The sequence below is a fragment of the Esox lucius genome, chromosome 19, assembly GCF_011004845.1.
Source record: "Esox lucius isolate fEsoLuc1 chromosome 19, fEsoLuc1.pri, whole genome shotgun sequence".
In the NCBI taxonomy this organism is placed as follows: Eukaryota; Metazoa; Chordata; class Actinopteri; order Esociformes; family Esocidae; genus Esox; species Esox lucius.
The window spans coordinates 28,680,095-28,702,215 of NC_047587.1; the positions used below are offsets into that span (position 1 = coordinate 28,680,095).

The window sequence follows — 22,121 nt, forward strand, 5'->3', positions numbered from 1 at the left end:
CCTACTCAGATCCGTCCCACTCCCAATAGTGGAACAGTACTCACACCACGCCTCCCTTAAGCTGTTTTAATTGTCCTCCTTGCCACCGCTCGTTTCCTTTGATAATCCCTCAACTTAACTTCAGTCAGACCCTTCTTCAGGATTCTCAATGTAACATCCCTCTCCACCAGTCCTTTTGTGCATCCATCCGTCCACCACGGCACCACCCTCCTTTGACCACCACTTTTGGACACCGGTATCACCAGCAATGCAGCCGCCAATATCCCAGCCGTCACCCTCTCTGCACACACATCCACAGACTCCTCCCCTACCACAACATCCCCCAATCCTCCACACACACGCTCATAATCTTTCCAATCTGCCTTCCTAAAACACCATCTTTGTGTTCCCATTCTACCTTGTCTACATACCCTAAACCCTGATTTACAAACAACTGGTTAGTGATCACTACCTACTGCAGTCTCCCGATGCACCTCCCAACTCACACTGTCCTGCCAGCACTGCGGACACCAGCGTCAGATCCAGACACGATTCTGAACCCCTTACAACATCAATCCTAGTACCCCTCCCATCATTCATGCACACCAGGCCACGACATCCCATACATTCCTCCACTGTTCTCCCATTGCCATCTGTCCGCACACTGTCCCACACCACATCACCTTTCCCTCATTGAATCTCCTATCGACCTCTTCCAACATCCCCAACACCACCCGTGCACAGGGATTATAGAAATTCAGAAATCCTATATTCTCTTTATGCCCTACAATTTCTATACCCACACACTCTCTGACACCATTACCTCCACCCTTCTGTAGTTCACACCAACTTTAACAAATGTAGCACACCCCCCACCCACACCCTCCATTCTGTCACACCTGACAGACCTGAAGCCCGGGATCACAAATTCCAACATGGGCTTAAGCTACGTTTCTTGTACACACACCACATCAGGTACCACATCCATACTATACAAAAACTTCTTAAACTCCTGCCCATTAGCCACCAAACTCCTTGCATTCCATTGAAGCACTACCAACCCCATCCTAAGCCTGAACACTTCACTTCTTGTCCCTTTCAACACCTCATGAATCATTGCCACGGTAACTTCAGAAATACAAAGAAACTCCCTAGCAGCACGTACCACAAGATCTATTTGCGCAGACTTTTTCTTAACCTGCTCACTAACACTCATTACACTACAGATGAACACCAAGAAGCCAATCCTGTCCACTACCAACATATCTTTACCCACCAAACATTCATGCTTACACGTCTCTGACAACACTATCTGATGCCTCTCTACCATCAATTCTGACACCAACCCTGCATCGTGTTCCTTCTCCCCACTCTCACCTGACCCCATCCCGCCCACTCTCACCTGACCCCATCCCGCCCATTCTCACCTGACCCCATCCCGCCCACTCTCACCTGACCCCATCCCGCCCACTCTCACCTGACCCCATCCCGCCCACTCTCACCTGACCCCATCCCACCCACTCTCACCTGACCCTATCCCAGCCACTCTCACCTGACCCCATCCCACCCACTCTCACCTGACCCCATCCCACCCACTCTCACCTGACCCCATCCCACCCACTCTCCGGACTGCTTCAGCATATGTGACTTTCATGATTCTATAGCGCTGAGCCTCTGCTGCCTGCATCTGCACCCTACACCCACCAAATGCAGCACTGTGTTCCCCAATGCAGTTAAAGCCTTTCACACTTGCCATACTCATGCGGACCCCTGCATCTTGCACACCTAACTTTCCCTCTACACACAGCTGCTACATGTTCCATATGCTGACACTTGAAACACAGCAGCGGCGGCAGTACATATTCCCTTACATAGTAACTTCTGAACCCCACCTGCACCCTACTCGGTAACGGACCTCCAAATTCCAACAACAGCGTCTGGCTCACCTGCTCGCTCCACCCTTCTCTTCTGTTCATCCGCCTCACGTCCACCACTATACCTCCCGACACCACACTCTTAAGTTCTTTTCAATTTTCAGGACTTGTGACTTGCTTGATTAAAGTATGAAAATGACTTGACTTGACTTTGACTTGAGAACAAGTTACTTGAGACTTGACTTGAAGTGGAAGACTCGACAATGACTTGAACTTATAATAAACAAACAGCAATACAATTATTTTATATTTTGTGACATCAGCACCACTAATCAGCGTATGTGCCTTTAACGCTGCACAATTCAAACCGCGTCAAACATGGCAGACAGTAACGTTAGTTGAGCTCCACACATAGTATCGTTTGGCTACAAGGACATTGAACTGGACCGTGTGAATAAAAAAAGATTTGCCAGATGCAAAATATGCAACACAAGAGTATCTGACACGACAACTACAATATCAAATGTCATTCGTCATTTTAAGAACCACAAGGAAAGGTAAGAAAGTAATCTCTTTATATTCAGTTTCACTAAGATCTATAACGATTAAGTTACTAATGTAATGAATTAATCTTTTGTTTGTCATAATTTGGCCTTGGTTGCATATTAGGTTTGGGTTTTTTTCTTGTTAGAAATGTGACCATTATCATTACTGAATACGTCTGGTAAATAGATGTGAGGGAATTTGACTATAACAGTGGCATAGCCTGAATTTTAATGTTGATGGGCATCTTAAAATGAGCTGGCATGTATATTATTACACGTAGGCTATAATGTCTGTATTAAATGTGCGCATTTTCAAGTGTTTTTGGACTGCGTGTGGAAACTAAAAAGCATTGTGCTTACACCATAACAGTTAACTTTACTGCATGAAAGGCTAACATGGAGGCGCCGATGTGATTACTAGCACCTAAACATTTCGAAGAGTTTTTTTTTTTTACTCATACAGACAAGAATAATTACAGCGTAATTACATATTAGGCAGTTTTTCAGTCACAATAATTAGTTTATAAGGTTGTTATTAATAGCCCTTATTACATGGATTGGCTGAATTCCAGTGCAGAATGCGTGTTATTTCTTGATAACAGACCGTTGCCATGAAAAACAGCGCGTTGCTATGGACGCAGCAGGATTCTAACCAAAGACGGAACAGACTATTTTCTTTAGAGGAAACAATACAATCGTTTTTAAATCAATAAATTCCTTTTGAAATCAATATTTTGTGTCAAATTATTGATTTATTTGGTAGGTAGCCATGTAATAAGCGGGATAAGGTATAGTGAGGCGGTTGTTATAGCGAATACAAAACCTTCAGGCTGATTCAAGATCCCTCCGCTTCGTCCCCCAAAAAAATTGTACCGCGAGGGAGAAAAATATTTGATTTTGAAATAGAGCTTCGCACCGAGCGCACGTCAGAAACAGAGGACAGTGTACTGTGACTTGACTTGAAACTTATAAGGACTCGACTTGACTTGCTTAGGGTGAACCCTTGACTTGACTTGCTTGATTTGTCTGAACTGTGACTTGAGACTTGACTCGGGACATGATGCTTAAGACTTGAGACTTGCTTGACCATGTGTGACTTGTCCCCATCTCTGCTTCAGGCACTCCCGTAATCACCCCTCTTATTTTCCCTGTACTTCCCGGCACCTGACACTTCACTCGTCCACCATTTAACACATCCATTCTCAACAATCTATCCCTTTGCACTTCGTCAGCCACAACAATAAGTACCTTACCGAAACGTAAACATCTTGCATCTATCACCCGCCCAACCGCTTTACAGGGTTCATCATCTTTCCGGTCGGTTCTGTAAACACTAGCACCACTTTATACCCCCCTTCCACACATCCCCCTTCCCTCCCCTCTCACATCCTTACTTACCTCCCCACCTGTGAATGATTCCCCATCCTCCTTCCCCCGAAATCGTTTCCTAATCTTTTTCCTGGCACCCCCGGTATAAGACCATCCATCCTGTTTCCCATCCACATCAGCGATGTCCACTCCACTCCCGTCTGAACTCCTCGCCATCCCGGCCTCATTCACGGTAGAGGTGTCCCCGCTTCCGCTCGTTGTGGTTGGAGCTGTTGCAGTAAAGCTATCACGTCTCAATCAGTAATAGTGTATAAGGAGTAACTTGTATTGGTCATGTGATTACATTTTTGCGTGCTCACCGGTAAAAGGAAAAGAGAAAAGCTTCGTTCACACCAGACACGGCATAAAATTACCGTACGGTAATTTAACGCAAACATCGCAATCAATCTACGCAAAAAACGCAATCAATCTTCCGCATCTTCATAACCAGTATCGAAAGATGGAGGAGAGCCTCATTTTGCTAGTGTCTAGCCACCCTTGTTTGTATGATACTACCTCGGACGTTTACCGAGACCTAAATGTTAAAAATGCTGCGTGGAAAAGTGTAGCCATGCAAGCATGAGCAGAAGCTTTCTCAGTTAGTTTCATTGTAGTAGATGAAATGAAAACGTCATCCAGGCTGTATGTATATATATATTTTCCCTCAAATATGTTTTAACCAATCAGGTCTGGGATATGTCGCGCTGAAATATTTAGCGTTTCAAACTTTGATCTGGTAACCTATTACAAATAATTAATGAGCTGTCAAATCTATTTTTGCGATCCCATAAACCCGTAATTGAAAGCTACATATTAGCTCTTCTTCGGTGGTACATCAACTTCCGTTTCTGATACCGTACGGAAAAGCACCGCACAAGTTGGAAAATTTCAACTCGTGCGAAACACCTGCCGTACCGCAACCAAATCTGGCCGAGTACGGTAGATTAGACGCAGCGGTGCGGATTGCTTTCTATTGAAATGAATGGACTCCCGCCGGAACGCATAAAGATTGCCGTGTCTGGTGTGAACGAAGCTAAACACGAGGTGTCGCACACAATCGAAAGAGGTAAAATAAGTGTTTGATCAAAAGAATTGTCTACTGATGTCTCCTGAGTCCCGATTGGAAAGCACACGGTATGTTTGTATGTATTTTAGTTATTGTTTATTTATAATTTGATGTACTGTGTGTATTGATTTCAGTTTAATGGGATATGTTTCGAGTGATGTCATGGCAGAATCGCTTCAACAAATTTGATTGTAATTTTGGTTTATTTTTCAGTTTTTCACGGTGTTAATTCGATTTGTGATATGGAATATTCTGATTCCTGAGAGGAAAACATTAAAAGATCGAAGGCATCAGTTGAAGCGTGATTTTTCGGATCTGGAAAAACATCCAGGAGCCGTTATAAACAGCGTATTCCGTTGTGGATTGAACTCCGCCAGTCGTTCAAATGAACGAAACAACCGTTGATAAAACTGACCGAGTCAGTCGTTCACAAGTCTTTTTTACTTAGGCAAAGGCAAGTGGCTCCGTGCTTGTTTTCATATATTTTTTAATGGCATCAGTACTTATTATAGTCTGCGTTCAATTATCAGTTATAAACATGTCTCTATGATGTTCGTGTTTTGATCTATTTTCTCTGCGAATGCACATAGAAGTTGATCGGACAACTAAGCTGGAGGACGGTATGAAGCAAGTGATCATGTTGTAGTAATCCGCTGTCAAACGTTCGAATGAACGATACAATCGAACGAGTCAATAGAAAAAAGGAATTGTGAGTCCCGAGATTTTATTCAAAACGAACGAATCGTTCGCGAACTGCACATCACTAATAATTTGTCAAGATAGTATTGATAGGCTCATTCAACGATGAGACCGATGGATTAGATCGCGAAAACAGTTTGTGTACTTTCACCGACTGATAAAAATTATTTGGCTTTTAGGAGAGGAATTTCGTAGCTACTTTAGTCTGGACCAAGGACAATTTTAGGAGTTTTAAATTTTAGGAGGAGATGAGGTCCTGGTCCACACCTGCGGATTACCTGGTTTGGGGGGCCCGTTGCTGTCCCTGTCCTTGTCCACCTGGTCATACTTCTGACCTAGTCTAAAATCAAATAGACTCTGGATTTAGCCCAGAGAAATGTATTTATTATTCCAGTTGGACTCTTAATATCTCACCCGGCACAGCCAGAAGAGGACTGGTCACCCCTCTGAGCCTGGGTCCTCTCTAGGTTTCTTCCTAAAATTCGACCTTCTTAGGTAGGTTTTTCCTAGCCACTGAAATTCAACACTACTGTTGTTTGCTCCTTGGGGTTTAAGGCCGGGTGTCTCTGAAAAGCACTTTGTGACAACTGCTGTTGTAAAAAGGGCTTTATAAATACATTTGATTGATTGAATATCAATTGTTCCAGATGGTAGGACCATGGACCAAAATGGACGAGTAACGCAAATTCGTTTGTCAAGTTGAACGCCTGGTCTTTTGCCTCCGGTAAGAAAAATGTAATTTATATGTAATGTTTAATACCGTAACCGAAATTAGGAATTTAACAATCTAAAGTAAAGGGCTTGTAATAAAGCCCATGTTATTGTACCTGCTTTCACAATCTTTACTGCATTGAGTTTTCATGAAAATGGGACTGATAGAAAGATGAAGTCTATAAAGTATAAAAACCATATGGCTATGTTAGCAAGCAGCCATTAATTGGTAGCCTACGTAAATAGCTACTTGACACACAATTTTATCAACGAAAATGATTCTATCCATTTTCAAAAAGCAGCATGCAACATCTGTGGAGAATCAATGCGTGTAATGGAGTAGCTGCAGAAATGCGTTCTGCAAGCTTTCTGCTTTAGTTTAATCGAGTCATTGCAGATGGTTACTAGCTACTTTTTTATGCTCACGCTCCCCTATCGCCTGCCTCCTTGTCATTTTATTACTAAAAAAACAAGGTATGTCAAACTCCCTTGTCCCGATCACAATTAGAATGATCATATCCAACTGACAAAACTGCTATTGTTACATATAGTAGCCTTACATGAACTAGCTGAGTAGTATTATTTAAGCTCACTGATTACATGTTTGCCACAGGAAAAAGACGGGTACAGATGAAACGATTTGCTGCTGCTACCAAAGGCCAAGACAAGGGACACTAAGTCAGTTTGTTAAATTGAGACTGGTGACGTGGGGTTGTTAAGTTAACATATGTAAAACCTAGCTAGCTGAAAATTCCAGTCGTCTACATGGAAAATATACATAATTTTGTCCAACCATAACAGATGGATGACGACTAATGCACTATAGGATAAGTAGCTAATGAATTCTAGTGCAAACAAAACTGTAGCCATCGTGAAAAGCTGCCAAGGTGACACCTAGCTATAGATACTAGTAGGAAAGAGTTAGTAAGAGTGCAATACATAGTGACGTGATTCAATAGACTGTGGTGTATGGAATGGGAATATCATTTTATAAACACCTTTTTGAAGTGAGCAGTTGATTAATTTATTAATTGGAAATACAAGATTTTATAATTATCTATAAAAGTTGCATGCCTTGTCTTTCTGGATAAGTGTCTACTGAGTTACTCAAATGTACATGAATGTTTACAAATATCTTTTGTCAATTAAGCATATAAGTAGGACAAAGGTTTACCTCACAAGTTAAGAAAAAAAGGTCTGGCCCCTGTGAAATGCCCTGATATGTTGCAAATTGCGCCCCACCACTTTTGGAATTGTGCCCCACCACCTCTCATATCTCTACTAAAGCAACCTGTAAAAGAATAAACTTCGCCTATCATGACCAAACATGCCTGTACCACAATTGACTTAGCAAGTCTTAGCAAAATAACCAACCCATATCAGAAAACACATAGCACATCTCAACTACTACCTGTATCAGAATAAAGGTACCATAACAGATCACATCTCCACAAAAAAGAAGTATAAACTCAGGAAATACATAATACTCCAATTGTACCACAATCACATAGCATTTTCCTAGTACACCCACCCACCAGTATCAGAATAGACAGCCTACTTCCACCACACAAACCTGTATGAGAATCTGTACTTCAACAGCATTTACCAGAAATGTAACACACATTACCAGAATACCTGAATAATAATACACATGGCATAGAACTAAAATACCAACATGTACCTAAATACATGTAAACTACACAAAGAATACATTTAGCATGTCTTCACAATACATGTAGAAGAAAGCAGTAAGTATACCTCTACTAAAGAATAATCTTCATTTTTCAGAACAAGAATAGACTGGCGAATATCAGAAGAAAGTTCTTTGTTTTACTTTTGTTTCATTATGAGCCTGTAATCGAACCCAAAAACACTGACACTGAAGATACTGAACTAGCCTAAAGAAGGCCAGTTATAATGCTTCTTCAATCAGCACAACAGTTGTCAGTGGTGCTAACATAATCGCAAATGGGTTTTCTAATTATCAGCTAGCCTTTTAAAATGATAAACCTGCATTAGCAAAGACAACATGTCATTGGAACACAGGAGTGATGTTTGCTGATAATGGGCCTCCGTATGCTTGCGTAGATATTCCATTGAAAATCAGCAGGTTCCAGTGACAATAGTAACTACAACCTTAACAATGTCTACTCTGCATGTTTGATCAATTTGATGTTATTTTAATGGACAAAAAAAAACAAGGACATTTCTGACAGTAGTGTACCTGAAAAATAAAACAAATCCCATATGTCTACAATACATACATTATCCAGATATTTAGCAAATTTACTAGAAATGCTGACCGGCATGTACCAGAACCTGTAGAACAATACACTTAGCAAATGTCTACCACACCAACCTGTACCAGAAAAAATTTGTGATTTCTTCCTGATCCTGTTTCTAGGTTACAAACACTTGTACCTTGGGTATATACAATGTGGATGGTGATCAGATGCATGACTGTGCCTGTCTTACATTGTCCCATCATAAAGTTAGCATATCTCTACTACACATACCTGAAGAAAAAACCTGTAACACAACACACTCCAGATACCTCTACTACACCAATCTGTACTGGAAAAAATTAAGCAGGTCTACTACACCTACCTGCAAAACAACCTGTAACATAATACACACGGGATACCTCTACTACACGTACCTGGACCAGAAAGCAGATGATATATCTCCACAACACACACCTGTACCAGAATACAGTTAGCATATCTCCACTACACCTACCAGAAGAAAAAGACTGTAAAATAATACTGTTAGGATACCAGTACTACACCTACCTGTACCAGAAAACAATTGACATATCTCTACTACACACACCTGGACCAGAAAACAGTCCCAACACCTCTACTACAACTACCTGAACCAGATTACAATTGGCACATCTTCACTACAACTCCCAGCATCAGAAAACAGTTAGCATATCTTTACAACACCTACATGAAGAAGAAACTTGTAACAAAATACACTTAGGATACCTGTTCTACACTGACCTGTACCAGAAAATAATTGACATATCTCTACTACACGCAACTGCACCAGAATACAGTTAGCATGTCTTTTACACCTACCTGAAGAACCTGCAACATAATACACATAGGATAACTCTACTACACATACCTGGACCAGAAAATACACTGATGAGCCAAACTCCTGACCACTCACAGGTGAAGCAAATAACACTGATCATCTCCTAAAAGGGCACATGTCAAGATGAAGATTAGATGGAAAGCGAACAATTAGTTCTCATAGTCAACGTGCTGGATGAAGAAGAAATGGGCATGAGTAAAGACCTGAGGGACTTTGACAAAAGCCAAATTGTTTCGGTCAGACGACAGGGTCAGAGCATCTCTGAAACAGCAAGGCTTGTAGGTGTGCCCGGTCAGCAGTGGTGAGTACCTACCAACAGACGTCCGAGGAGGGACAAACTGCACTACACTACACTACACTACACACACCTGTACCAGAACACAGTTATGCCTACTACACCTACCTGCAGAAAAGACGAGCAACATAAAACACTTAGGACATATCTCTACTAAACCAACCTGCAGAAAAATTCTGTAACATAAAACACCTCAACTACACCGACCTGAAAGTGAATACAAATATCTTAAGTCCACTGCAATGACATTCACCAGAAATGTACCACATCTACTGAAAATGTCCACCTACTATACTACCTGAAAAGTAATACGATCAACATATTTCTACAAAACTTAACCTGTACAAAAATCCAGTGCATTTGTCTGTCAGTCGACATCCTCTCTTGACCTGGAAAGCACTACATGTTCATGTGGGTTAATTACTTTGTAAGTAGGAAAACCTGCAAAATCGGCAGTGTATCAAATTGTATCCTGCCTGTACTACAATACAATTAACATATCTCTTCTGCACTTACTTCTACTAGAATACACTTAGCCCATCTGTAGTACACCTACCTGTACTAGAAGACCCAAAGGCCATCGCAACTACGCCGACCTGTACCAGAATAATGTCAGCTCTGCACCAGCCAGTATATAGATATTCCATAAGAACAGAAGAAAGGGGGGGCTAAAGGAAATACGGGACTGACCAGGAGAACTTTGGTGGTATGATGGTTCTGGAAGGAGGACTCCTCTCTGTGGTTTTCTATGAGGGGAAATCAGACAGATTTTCAGTGGATTTAGCACTGGTAACACACAAGTGATGTTTTTTCTTCATGTAAATATCACAAACTTTGACATTTCCCATCCAACATCCCTTTCTGTTGTTCTTTCATTTTGGCCTTTGGTGAGTGTATCTTTTTATCCATAAAATATTACACCCCAGACCATATCTTAATTATTTGTGGGCCTGAAAAATGTATGCTCTTTTCTTGTTCTTTTTAACCCCAGTGTCTTGTGATGTCTCAAGGGTGCTGGTGTTAAAGGAGCACTACATTCCCTCCAGCTGGCTGAGGGACTACAACAAAATGGTTCCAGCAAAAGAACTACAACCCCTAGTGGCAGCTAGAAAGAAGGGAACAGTTGAACAGCACACCAGATATAAATACATTAATTAGAGCTTGTTAGAGGTGTTTTTCCTTAGGAAGTCGGCACCATTGGGATGTGTCTAGTTGTTGAGTTTTTTTGGAAGAACTTAGTTTTGAGTTACCCTTGTTTAGTTGTTGGAAGAAATAATTTGACTTTTATTTTCCAAACCTTTGGTTTTGCATCCCTTTTCACCACTAAGGGCTACCAGCCCTCCCTAACATCACAGTTTATCACCTCTTCCCTATCTGACCCATTTCCCAGAGCCCACTCTCACCCCACTCTGTGAGCTGCAAGGCCACAGTGCTGTACACATTCCCCAGCATGTTGGTGTAGACGATGTGGACCACGGAGGGCAGATAGAGCAGAGCCCTGGAGAACCAGGAGCCTCTGTCCTGATGGAATCCTTGGGCCAGGGCCTCTCCATGGTAGAAGCCTATCATGCCCAGCACCACCAGCCCCATGAACAGCACCACTATAGGAACCGACACCAGGCCCACACGCAGCTGCCTCTTCCATTCTGGGAACAGCGGCTCCAGGCGGCCTGTCACAGGGTTGATACCAAGGGTGCCATGGAAACCGGGGCGGGGCTCGGCGAAGCCTTCAGACAGCTGCAGCGTACCCCAGCGGTGGGAGAGGGATGAGCTCCGCCGCTTCCAGAACTCCATGAACAGTGTAGACCACAGCATGCTAAACACAGCCTGTACCATATGACCGCTAACTGAGGGGCCATCATCATCACCCATCGCCTCTCCTGATGATCCACCTCCAGGCATCAGAAAGGTCAGGACCAGGCCCAGGAGGGCAGGAGGCACCAGGGCCCAGGTGTAGAAGTCCAGAAAGCTGAAGTAGAAGGCCACTGTGCCTCCGAAATAAGAGTGAATGGCGTCTGCACAAGAAGACATTGTTAGTAGGATGTAATGGCTAGAACAGAAACTTATTTCACATCATGCAACATCTCCGAAACAGCTCTGAAACATGAATCGCAATTTAGCAACTCACGGTTGTTGTTGAAATTAACACAGAATGAGAGGAATTCAGATATCAAGATGTTGAATTAATTCAGTTTACAAGCAGAAGTTAGTAACCCAACAGTGTGGATTACAAAGTTAACAGACTTATTTATTATAGGTATACGAGAGGAAATACAGTACCAGTCAAAGGTTTGGACACACTCATTCAAGCAAATGGGTGAGTCAAAACTTTTGACTGGTACAGTACATCCAGGAATGAACAAAGAGTTGTTTTAGGCCAGAGGATATCTTTTCCATCAATAGTACTCATTAACCTTACTCATGTAAAGACCCCCAGGACAAATCCATCAATTCTTCAAGGCTTAACCATCAATAAGCCAACACAGAACATTCTTCCATCTATATTCCTAGGTAATGAAAAATGAATTCATGGCTGATCCAGAATTAAACAGAGATTTTCTTCCTCTCCAGTCAAAATATATTAGCAAGTTAAAACTGATAACTAAATATTTAATTGCTCACCTGAATATTGTCATAAATGCTTATTTTTGACATCTACAGGTTGCTAATTGCTAACTTTGTTGCTGGACTGTGTAAGCAGACCTGGCCTATAAGAGCGAATGTCTCTTACTGACTGACTGAGTGACTTACTTACTGACTGACTGACTTACCTTGTTAAATAGTGGTTAGAGAAGCGGACCTGCAAGCTATAGTTGCCTCGATCGAATCTCCTCACAGTCAAAACAAAGTATTAATTTAGATTTGTTCCAGATAGACAAAAACTTTGCTGGCTATAACCTTCAGTGTCTACATTAGTGAGCCTAAAATAAAACTGTTTACAGTTATATTGCGACTGTTTCTGGTAGATTTACGAAGTATGCATCCGTGCATGCTTTTTGGGTCAGGACAGACAAGAACTTAGCTGGCTAATACATTCAGTAGCTACATTATAGTAAGCCTAAACAAAAACTGTTTACGGTTATACAGTATTGCAACTATTTCTTGGGGATTTTGGAAAGTATGCATCCGTGCATGCTTTTTGGGTCGGGATAGACAAACATTTTGCTGGCTATATACAACATTCTGTAGCTATGTTATAGTAAGCCTAAACTGTTTGTGGTGGAGGTAAACTTAATAAGAAACGTTAGTCAGTTTAAAACAATGCTTAATAAAAAATTTGATTTGATGTTAATGCGTGACAGAATTATTTAATGTCAATAGGCTATACTGACACTCAGCAGCTTGGCGTAGTAGTTAAAGGTACAGTCTTTCACGTCGGCAATACGTGTTTGAATCTCGGGAGGGCAACAACGATTAACGCTTTTCATTGCGGGCCAGCTGAACTAGGCCTGCGTGGTTTCTTGTTTTGTTTCTTCTCTGGGGTTCTAAAGCAAAGCAGTTAAGAGGCTGTTATAAAATAAATGATTTGTGTTAAGTGGCTTGACTCTTCCCGAACTGGTCCAAGATAAGATGGCAGAACTATTGAGATATCAGATCTATACGTCCCATCTGTGCTTCATATCTATGGGAGGAACACAGGTTGTGTAATCAATCACGTGGGGCTCATTGTTTACCTTAGCAACAACCATAGGATGTTGGAAAACTGCTGCGTGAGCCAAAGCCTCTAACGACGCTGAAGCAATAAAACCGTCGCCTGTATTAAATAGGAAATCTTTGCCATATACCATAGCCTATGTGCCACTGCCCACTAACGGTTGGGTGTGCATTTATCAGGTTGGAACAAGCCTTTAAGATGAAAACAAAATAAGGCAAAACTTATATTCAGGCTAATTACAGCTACAGTGGGTATACAAAGTCACCTCCTTCTTACAGTCTGAAATGAAAACACATAAAATCGGACCATTACCCACAATATCCAAGTGAAAATAAAATGTGTATGAAAAATTAAAACAGTAAAACACCCTATTTGGGTAGGTGAACACCCCCTTAGAATAGCAGTAGCAAACTTGCTGAGGAATAGCTACGTATCTTCCACCTATCCAGATTTCAAATCAGGCTTATTGGTTTCTATATTTTATCAATTGTAGTGATGCTGATTAGTTCAGAGTAAAAACAATTGTTAATAAGGACTCCATTGCTTAGTAGTGCAATTCAAACCAAAAAATGAACGATGGGCAGAATGGTACTTTCAGGGAAGGTACAAGTCAGGGAATGGATACAAAAAGGCTTTTTCTATCTGTTGGAACACAGTTAAGACCATAATTAATGTGGCCTGTATGGGAGGGTGGCAAGAAAAAAAAAGCAACAACAAGTTTCATTTGAGCTTTGCCAAAAAGCATGTTGTAGTTTCTGAAGTGCCAAAAGGTGATGTGTGGTCAGATGAGACCAAAATTGACATTTTTGTCATGAATGCAAAATGACGTCTAATGAAAACACAGGACGTCTTTCCACCCATAAAACACAATGCATACATTAGAGCACGTCATTAGCAGCATCCTGTTGGGGGGGTGTTTCTCTTCAACAAGGACTGAAGCACCTGTCAGTATAGAACGGAAAATGGACAGTGCAAAAAAGATTCTTGAGGAGAACTTTCAGCCCTCTGCCAGAAACAAAAAATGGGATTGTTCAAGAAAACAATGACCCAAAGCATACAGCAAAAACCACGGTACAGTGGCTGAAGGTCAAAAAGGTGAATGTCCTTGAGTGGCCCACTCACCTGGACAGGGCCACAGTGTCACTGGATCCCGCTGTCTCAGTCCCAAGGTCTTACGCTGCTATATTATTGTGCTGGGGGAGTAGGGTCAGTTCTTCGCCACTGTAAATCCTTGTAGTTCTAAGGAATGCACTTTCTAAATTTTCCCTGCCTTGTTTAAACTTAGGAGGGCATGAGGTCTTGGCCCACACCTCCGGAGTACCAGGCTTGAAAGACTTGTTGTTGTCCATGTCCAAAATCCTCCTGGTTGTGTTGCAGATCAAGACGAAAACCTGACGATTTCAGCTTTCACTCTGCTGACCCCCCCATTTTTGTCCATCTTGTCAAGCTTCTGACCTGGACTAGGTTTAATAGACACAGGACTCTGCCCACATGCCTGGTTCCTCTCTAGGTTTCTTCCTAAATTTTGGTCTTCTTAGGGAGTTTTTCCTTGCCACTGAAATTCAATACTGTTGCCGTTTGCTCCTTGGGGTTTAAGGCCGGGTGTTTTGTAAAAGCACTTTGTGACAACTGCTGATGTAAAAAGGGCTTTATAAATAAAATTGAGTGATTGATTGACCTAAATCCCATCGAGATTCTGTGGAATTACTTGGTGTCCAGTCCATAAGCAGTCACCATTCAATTTGACTGAGCTTAAACCATTCTGCAAGGAAGAATGGGCAAATATTGCGTGGTCTAGGTGTGCAAAGTTAGCAAAGATGGATTGAAAGAGACTTATGGCTGTAATTCAAGCAAAAGGCGGTGATGTGACTTTAACTGATGTGTGTTAAAACTTTAATACATTTTAAATATATTTTCATTTTATTTTCAGTTAGATATTGTGGGTTACTGTGGGTAAATAAAAAAGTTACTTATGCACAGAAAAAGGTTGATTTTTTGTGTTTTCATTTCAGGCTGTAAATTGTGAACATGAAAATGGTTGGTGACTTTCTATACCCACTGTAATAGCTTTCAGATTTAACTAGATACATTATCAAATTATATAAAATGTAGCAAATTGCAGATGTGAAAAAATGTGTGCCCAGATGTCAAAAGCTGGTAGAGACTTATCCAAAAAGACTCATGGATGTAATTGCTGCCAATGGTGCTACTCTACCAAATATTGACTAGAGGGTGTGAATTCTTATGCCACCAGTTAGAGCTATTTGCAGATTTGATTTTTCACTTTGACATCATTGAATTGTTTCTGTTATAATAAGTTTCAAAAACTCCTAATTAAATACATTTTATATTAATGTTGTAACACAATAAATGTGGGAAATTCAAAGGGGAGGGTGGGTACTTTTGGGAACCACTGTAGTTTTGGAAATATTCGCTCCTACATTGTTTCACTAATATTTGTAACTGTTAATATTGTCAAAAATTTGCAATTTAACACTGTAGCATCCCCAGAAACCATGTTGGTGGTGCAATGACAGTATTCTTTCATGACATCTCTGGTCTAGCTTTGCAGTAAGAGTACATTTCTATGTGCGGTTTACTGCATGTTGGTGTTTACCGAGAGGCTGTCCCCATATCTGCTTTCCAGAGTACCAAGTCTTGCCGAGGTCATTCAGTCTCTGCTGGTCATGCAGAGGGACGATGTCCTTTATCATTCCAGCCTTTGCCAGCTTCTGAACTACAACAGAGAGACAGGAAGGATGAGCCAGGACAACAACAACTATCATTGTTACCATTAACACAAACAGGGAACTAAGTGTATGTACCCATGCAAGTGTAAGTTGTCTTAAACTATTTATCTAAAAAAATAATTCTCACATTTGCAGACCAATCAGCATTGTTGTACATGTATACGTAGACATCATTCACACTTGTGCAGACCAATCAGCATCGTTGTACATGTATACATAGAGATTTTGAACAATAATTATTTTATTGCTAGTTATAATCCCAGTTCCCACCCCAGCTGACAGTAGCTACTTCCATCAACATACTTTGGGACAGCAATGCTCGTCACGCAGGAAAAAAACATACTGTGTTTGGATTCTGTGCTGCTGGCTTGCTGTGCTGCTGCCATTGCCCTCTCCCATTGCCCTCTCCCATTGCCCTCTCCCAATTAACTGTACTGTATCATCATGATACGGACATTAGAAGTACTGTATTATGTGTGTTAGGCTGTAATTCTAATTAAAATAAATAGAGTGCCTCCCGAGGGGAAAATAAGTTGGCCACATTGGTTAGCGTGAAGACTCACAAATGTTCCCCCAGGCCTCAAGGACTCCAGTAGCCTCTGTGACTCCTGGGATTCTCTGCTTCTTCTGGGCCTGTAGAGAGTCCAGCTCATTCTTGACTATGTACTGACGCTCTGCTAGTGTCAGGAACTCCTGCATGTTATCTGGCAAGTGTGTCAATCAAGTGTCAATCAAGACTGTCTAATATAAAATATGGGCTTCATTCCCACAATATAACAACGACTGTGCATTTTGTTTATTCTGTTCTTACAGAAGGTGGAGTGTACTGAAGATCTACAAAACAAGTTCAATTCCAACTTGCATGTTATTAACATGTATTACCATATATATCCCGCTCTTCTTCCTATTACCAACATTCTTACCAACATTGCTGAAGTTGTCTCTGTCCTGGTAAGAGAAAGCAACCATGTCTCCATTGCGGTATTTCTTACAGAGACCCAGGTCCTCTGTGGCTCTGAGGAGAGTGCAGCGAGGTGCTGACACCACAATCACATCCCCACATTCATCCTCTCCAGGGTGGGCCAACAACGCTGCTCCTGGACCAGGAAGGAGAGAGGGTCTACATTATTATCATTCCATCAATTCCATCTTACATACTTCTGTTTCAGACCAGAACTTAATACATGTACCCATGCTTCAGCTGATAAACAAACATACAGACTAATTACCCTCCAGTTTTACTAAGTTTTAAATCAAATGTTGTCATGCCAGTTTAAACCCACATGACAACAGCCGTCCCTGGCTTAGCATTTATTATTTTGAAGTCTCAATGAAAATAATGATCAATCCTAAATGAATCAGTTAAATTGGTTGTTATTAGTACAGCGCAACCCAGACAGAACTGTAGTCAGACATCTGATTTGTTGTTGTCCTGACCTCTCACCTCCATGCCTTTTTGAGGCTTCGATCAGGGAGATGAGCCACCTCTTAGTGATGGGCTGGACCTTGTTTGACAGCCGGATGAGTACCAGGGGCTCCACCCTGTCAGACACACAGCAGGGACAGCTGACCTGTGTCCAGGAGCCCTGGAACAGGTTATGCATCTGGACAGAGTCTTTATCACCAAGTGATGTCATTGCGTCCCTGTGGAGACAGATGGGTCATTCTACCTCAAAAATAAAAAATAAAACGAGATTTTTACTACTATCTCAAAATGTTTTCTGGAGGTAGAATCAGATAAGCTATGAATTCATGCAACATTATCTTTGTCATGAGAAACTAAGTTTAACCCCAACAACAAATCCTCTCATAACTTACACCAGTCCTACCCCAACTGCTATTCCCCCCTGGAATTGTATTCACATTATTTTGTATTACAAAATGCAAATTAGATCTGACATCTAATGAACTATGAATATAATTCAATGAGACTGTAAAAATTAACCCCTTGACTCATAAAGTTTAAGAAAAACCTTTGGCAGAGATTACGTTTGTGAGCTTTCTTGGGTACGCCTGTAAAAGCTTTGCACATCTGAATTGTGCAATACTTTTTCCATTTCACTTTCCATAATTTTTCAGCTCCTGACAAAGTCTTGGGGATCATAGCTAGACAGCAATTAATATATCCTGACAGATTGTAATACAGATTTAAGTCAAAACTGAAACACGGTCAACCTTCCTCTACATTTAGGGCAAATACTGAATTCCTTTATCAGTTTTTTTGCGTTACATAAGCCTCAGTTCCATAATGGGAAACCAAACTCCAGGCCAGTTCTGATCATGTTTGTGCTTTTCTCTATGAAGTGTAGACCATCTCTAAAAAGTTGTATAGAGTTTGCACAGGTTTAAATGTGCATCTGTGGAGAATTGTATCACAAAATGATAATTTAGGTATTGATAATTGACTGAAGAAAATAGATTTTTTCTTACATTAACAGGCTAAAACCTACCCATTCATTGCCACCATGCTCATACGCATACCCATGAGTAGTAAATGTAGGGTATATTGTGTCAGAATGGTGATTTATGACCATGGCGGGCGGGGCTTCCAGGTTGATGTGACAAGTGGGCAGGATATCCGGTTTGCAGGGTGGGACTTCCGGAAGTTCTGCCCTAACACACGTCATACAGGAGGTCCATACGTCACACCGGAATTCATAAATCACCATTCTGACACAATATATCCTACATTTACTACTCTCATGGCGTATGAGTCAAAGATCACTCAAGATATTGACTATTTTTTGGGGGGGCGGGGGGATTAGTTTAAAAATCACAAGATTGTTTTTTAAAGCATTTTAATCTAATATGTACAGAAAGATCAAACAGGAGGCTACATTATCAGTTTGATCAGAACAATGCAAAAGAAACACAAAGGGAGGAAGGAATTCAGCAGCAGATACATTGGCTATAGAAAGTCACCACCCCCTTTTAGATTGTTTCACTTGGATATTGTGGGTTACTGTGTGTAAATAATGCTGGGAAAGTCTCATTTTGTGTGTTGTCATTTCATGTTGAAATGCAGCAAAAGCTTAACATTTTGAAAGGGGATGGTGACTTTCCCCACTTGATCTGATAAAGGTTGGGGGGGACAGCAGCTCTTTGTTGGTATTCTTTTTTACTCCATAATGACCATATAGGAAATACATGAACAAAATGTGATTCACGCATGCCCATAAGCTTCTGGATCTTCAGGGAAACAGATCTTCCCTCTGCAGATGTTGTAGTAGCTCAGGCTGACAGGGAAGTGAGATGTAACTGCATTAAGACTGCTGACGTGTACACTATTACAAATCCATGTTTTAGTATGTAAAATGCTACCTACTTTTTAAAGGCAACTTGCTCTCTAAAATGTACTGAAAATATCAGCAAATGTGTTTTAATCTTGGTAGTGAACTTGAAACATCCAGTTTTACACTATTAACCAATGCAATTAAAAGTGAGTTTGAGAGTGAAAAACTAAACAAAAACTAAATAAATAAGTCAGGAAACTTAAATTGGTCAGAAAATATACAGAAGGTTGAAATTAAGGCTAAATAAAGGAATAGCGTGAGATAAGGGAAGGAATAAGAAGATTGAATGAGTGACTACAGTACCTGAGAATGTGTAGAGGCTTAGGTCAATAGACGGATGACTGGCCCACAAGCTCTCCAGTGTTTAACACACACTCACACAGAAAAGACACACACTGTGGTCTTAAAAGAAGGTGGGGCCTTGTAAGGGGTCCTGAACACACACCAAAATACACACACTAAGGATATGTCCTACTTGCAGGTGGTTAGATCTGAGATTTAGGTCAGGAACACAGTGAAACTTTTCCCCCTTTCAGGGTGTGGAGCTCTTTTCACTGCCTTTATTTTTCCTCCTGACAGGTAGCCTACCAGATATACTGGAATATCCTCTTGCTCAATGCAAGTACCTCCCAGCAGTGTCTGTTCCCCTGGGTCCTACTGTCCCATTGAGCTCAGGTCCCAGTCAGAGCAAAATCCAAAACATGAAGTCCAAGGAACTCTCCATAGACCTCCAAAACAGAAATAATTTTAAATGTTTTGGAGGTCTATGGCATGGATCTGGGAAAGGTTATAAAAAACATTGTAAAAGCATCGAGAGTACCCATGAGCACAGTGGGCTCCATAATTGTAAGTGAAATGTATGTGAAATGTTAAAAGTTTGGAACCAACTTTCCTTAGAGCATGCTGTCTGGCCAAACTACTGTAAGTAAACGGGCAAGAAGGGCTTTGGTCAGGAGCAGGACTCAGATAATGTGGGGGGAAAACGATGTGGTTGTAGGAGACTAAAATATAACTACAGTAATGTAAAAAAGTACGTACAATCCCTGGGGAAGGACATAACTGGGGCCCTTGGCAAGGCCTGATTGGGGGCAGGTATGCCTTCTCAAGGGGGGGCACCTGAGCTGAGTTCAAGAATGCAGCCAGAGGCTAGGTGGTTATCCTTGTTGCAGATAAACAGACATAGCGATAGATGAAAAAAATCATGAAAGAGAGAAATAATAAATGCATAGGGATGGAAAAATGAACACCATTAACCATTGTATTAAACTGAGTAACATTCCTTATTAAGATTTCCTCCACCACAAATAGCATCTATGCATTTGCACTGCACTGGCCGTTTTAACAACTTAATGAATCATTGTACAATATGTACTATATCAATATATGATGACAACAGACTTTTCTGTCAAGTGAAAAGAAGAGAGAATGATGTAGCCAGCACAGTTTTTGTCTATTGTGAACAAATCCTCTTTTGCCACTGGCCATTTTAACAGCTAATTAGCCATTCATGAATGACATTGATACAGTATCTATCACGTAAAGTTTGAATATTTCTTTAGACACCATTAACCATTGTGTCAAACTGAGTAACATTTCTTATTAAGTTTTCCTCCACCATGAATAGCATCTATGAACTGTATGCCTTTTGCCGTTTTAACAGTTTATTAGCCATTCGTGAATGACATTGATACAACTACTGTTTCAATATAGGTGACGATAACTGACTTTTTCGTCAAGTGAAAAGACTAGAGAATCTTGGAATCCAAATAGTAGCAATACTGTATAACCGTAAACAGTTTTAGTTGAGGCTTCGCAGCTAACACGTTAGGTAACCACGACCAACCTTGACGTTATGGATTGGTAATGTCATAGTTAATGTTGTGGCAACATTCTCCGAAGGTAATTGCATGACCACATAATTGGTAATCTTCCTTACCTGCTCAGGATGTAGTCACTCCCATTTCTTGCGAGATGCCGCCCGCGAAGAGCCGGCGGTCCGACTGCTTCATTTTCTCTGGCGGTTGCCTCGGTCTAATGGACCGCGTCCGTCTGGCGGCAAGCCGCTTTTAAATACAAGGCTACTCTCAAAATCGACCAGCCATGTTGGTTTGGACACACATTCGCATCAGTTCGTCGCTCAATCGCGAGTTACTACAGCTTGCAGTTTGCTAGCTAGCGAAGTAATTGACTACCATCGTTTAAGTAAGTACATGTTTCCTTTTTGTGTAACGCAATATTATGTTTACATTGTTTTTAGTTTATATATTTAAAATGTGTAGTCATCTTTGTTCTTGCCTAAGCAGCTAAAGTAGCCTTGTTTACGCATTGTTGCTAGTAGAATTTTAACGAGCTATAGTAGGTAGCAAAAGCTTTACATTTAGAAAGACTAAGTTTAACTTTTAGTGTTTTCTTACGAAAATAACGATGTATATATGTTGTTTCAATTATTTTGTTTGCCTGAACAAGGAAGCTGCTAGTCCAGTAGCTAGAGTGGCTAGTAAGTGTTAGCTAGCACATGCTGTTTCGCCTTTGTTACAGTACACACTGTGCATGGCTAGCAAGTTTTATGCTGTGTTGCTACTGTACTGGATTTAAGGCGATTGTGATTTCTAATTCTCTGAACTGCTGTACTTTTTATGTTTGAGGAAAATTCTGTGTTCACTTGAATCACAACACTAGGTGAATACATTTTATTTTTAACAATTTCACTGTTCCACATTTGGCTGATAATGTTTCCACCCCACAGCATAGCTACTGTATATTCCTAATGTTAACAATCCGGTT

At 41.0% G+C, this 22,121-nt stretch overlaps 1 protein-coding gene across 2 annotated transcripts in view; it reads right to left on the reverse strand.

Annotated features, from left to right (window-relative positions):
* Nucleotides 1-19,931, reverse strand: part of LOC105018601 (anoctamin-10) — a 43,955-nt gene extending 24,024 nt beyond the window's left edge. Inside the window, exons 1-7 of one of the 2 annotated variants that reach the window (XM_034288032.1) lie at nucleotides 19,641-19,931; nucleotides 17,489-17,688; nucleotides 16,968-17,141; nucleotides 16,608-16,748; nucleotides 15,912-16,031; nucleotides 11,043-11,654; nucleotides 10,330-10,385 (exon numbers count right to left, since the gene is read on the reverse strand). In XM_034288032.1, coding sequence (XP_034143923.1) covers nucleotides 10,330-10,385; nucleotides 11,043-11,654; nucleotides 15,912-16,031; nucleotides 16,608-16,748; nucleotides 16,968-17,141; nucleotides 17,489-17,681 — 1,296 coding nt within the window. In that variant the 5' untranslated portion in view covers nucleotides 17,682-17,688; nucleotides 19,641-19,931. Of the gene's footprint in view, nucleotides 1-10,329; nucleotides 10,386-11,042; nucleotides 11,655-15,911; nucleotides 16,032-16,607; nucleotides 16,749-16,967; nucleotides 17,142-17,488; nucleotides 17,689-19,640 lie in introns of those variants that run through there. The other variant, XM_034288033.1, reaches the window with a different exon arrangement.
* Nucleotides 19,932-22,121: the final 2,190 nt, after the last annotated feature.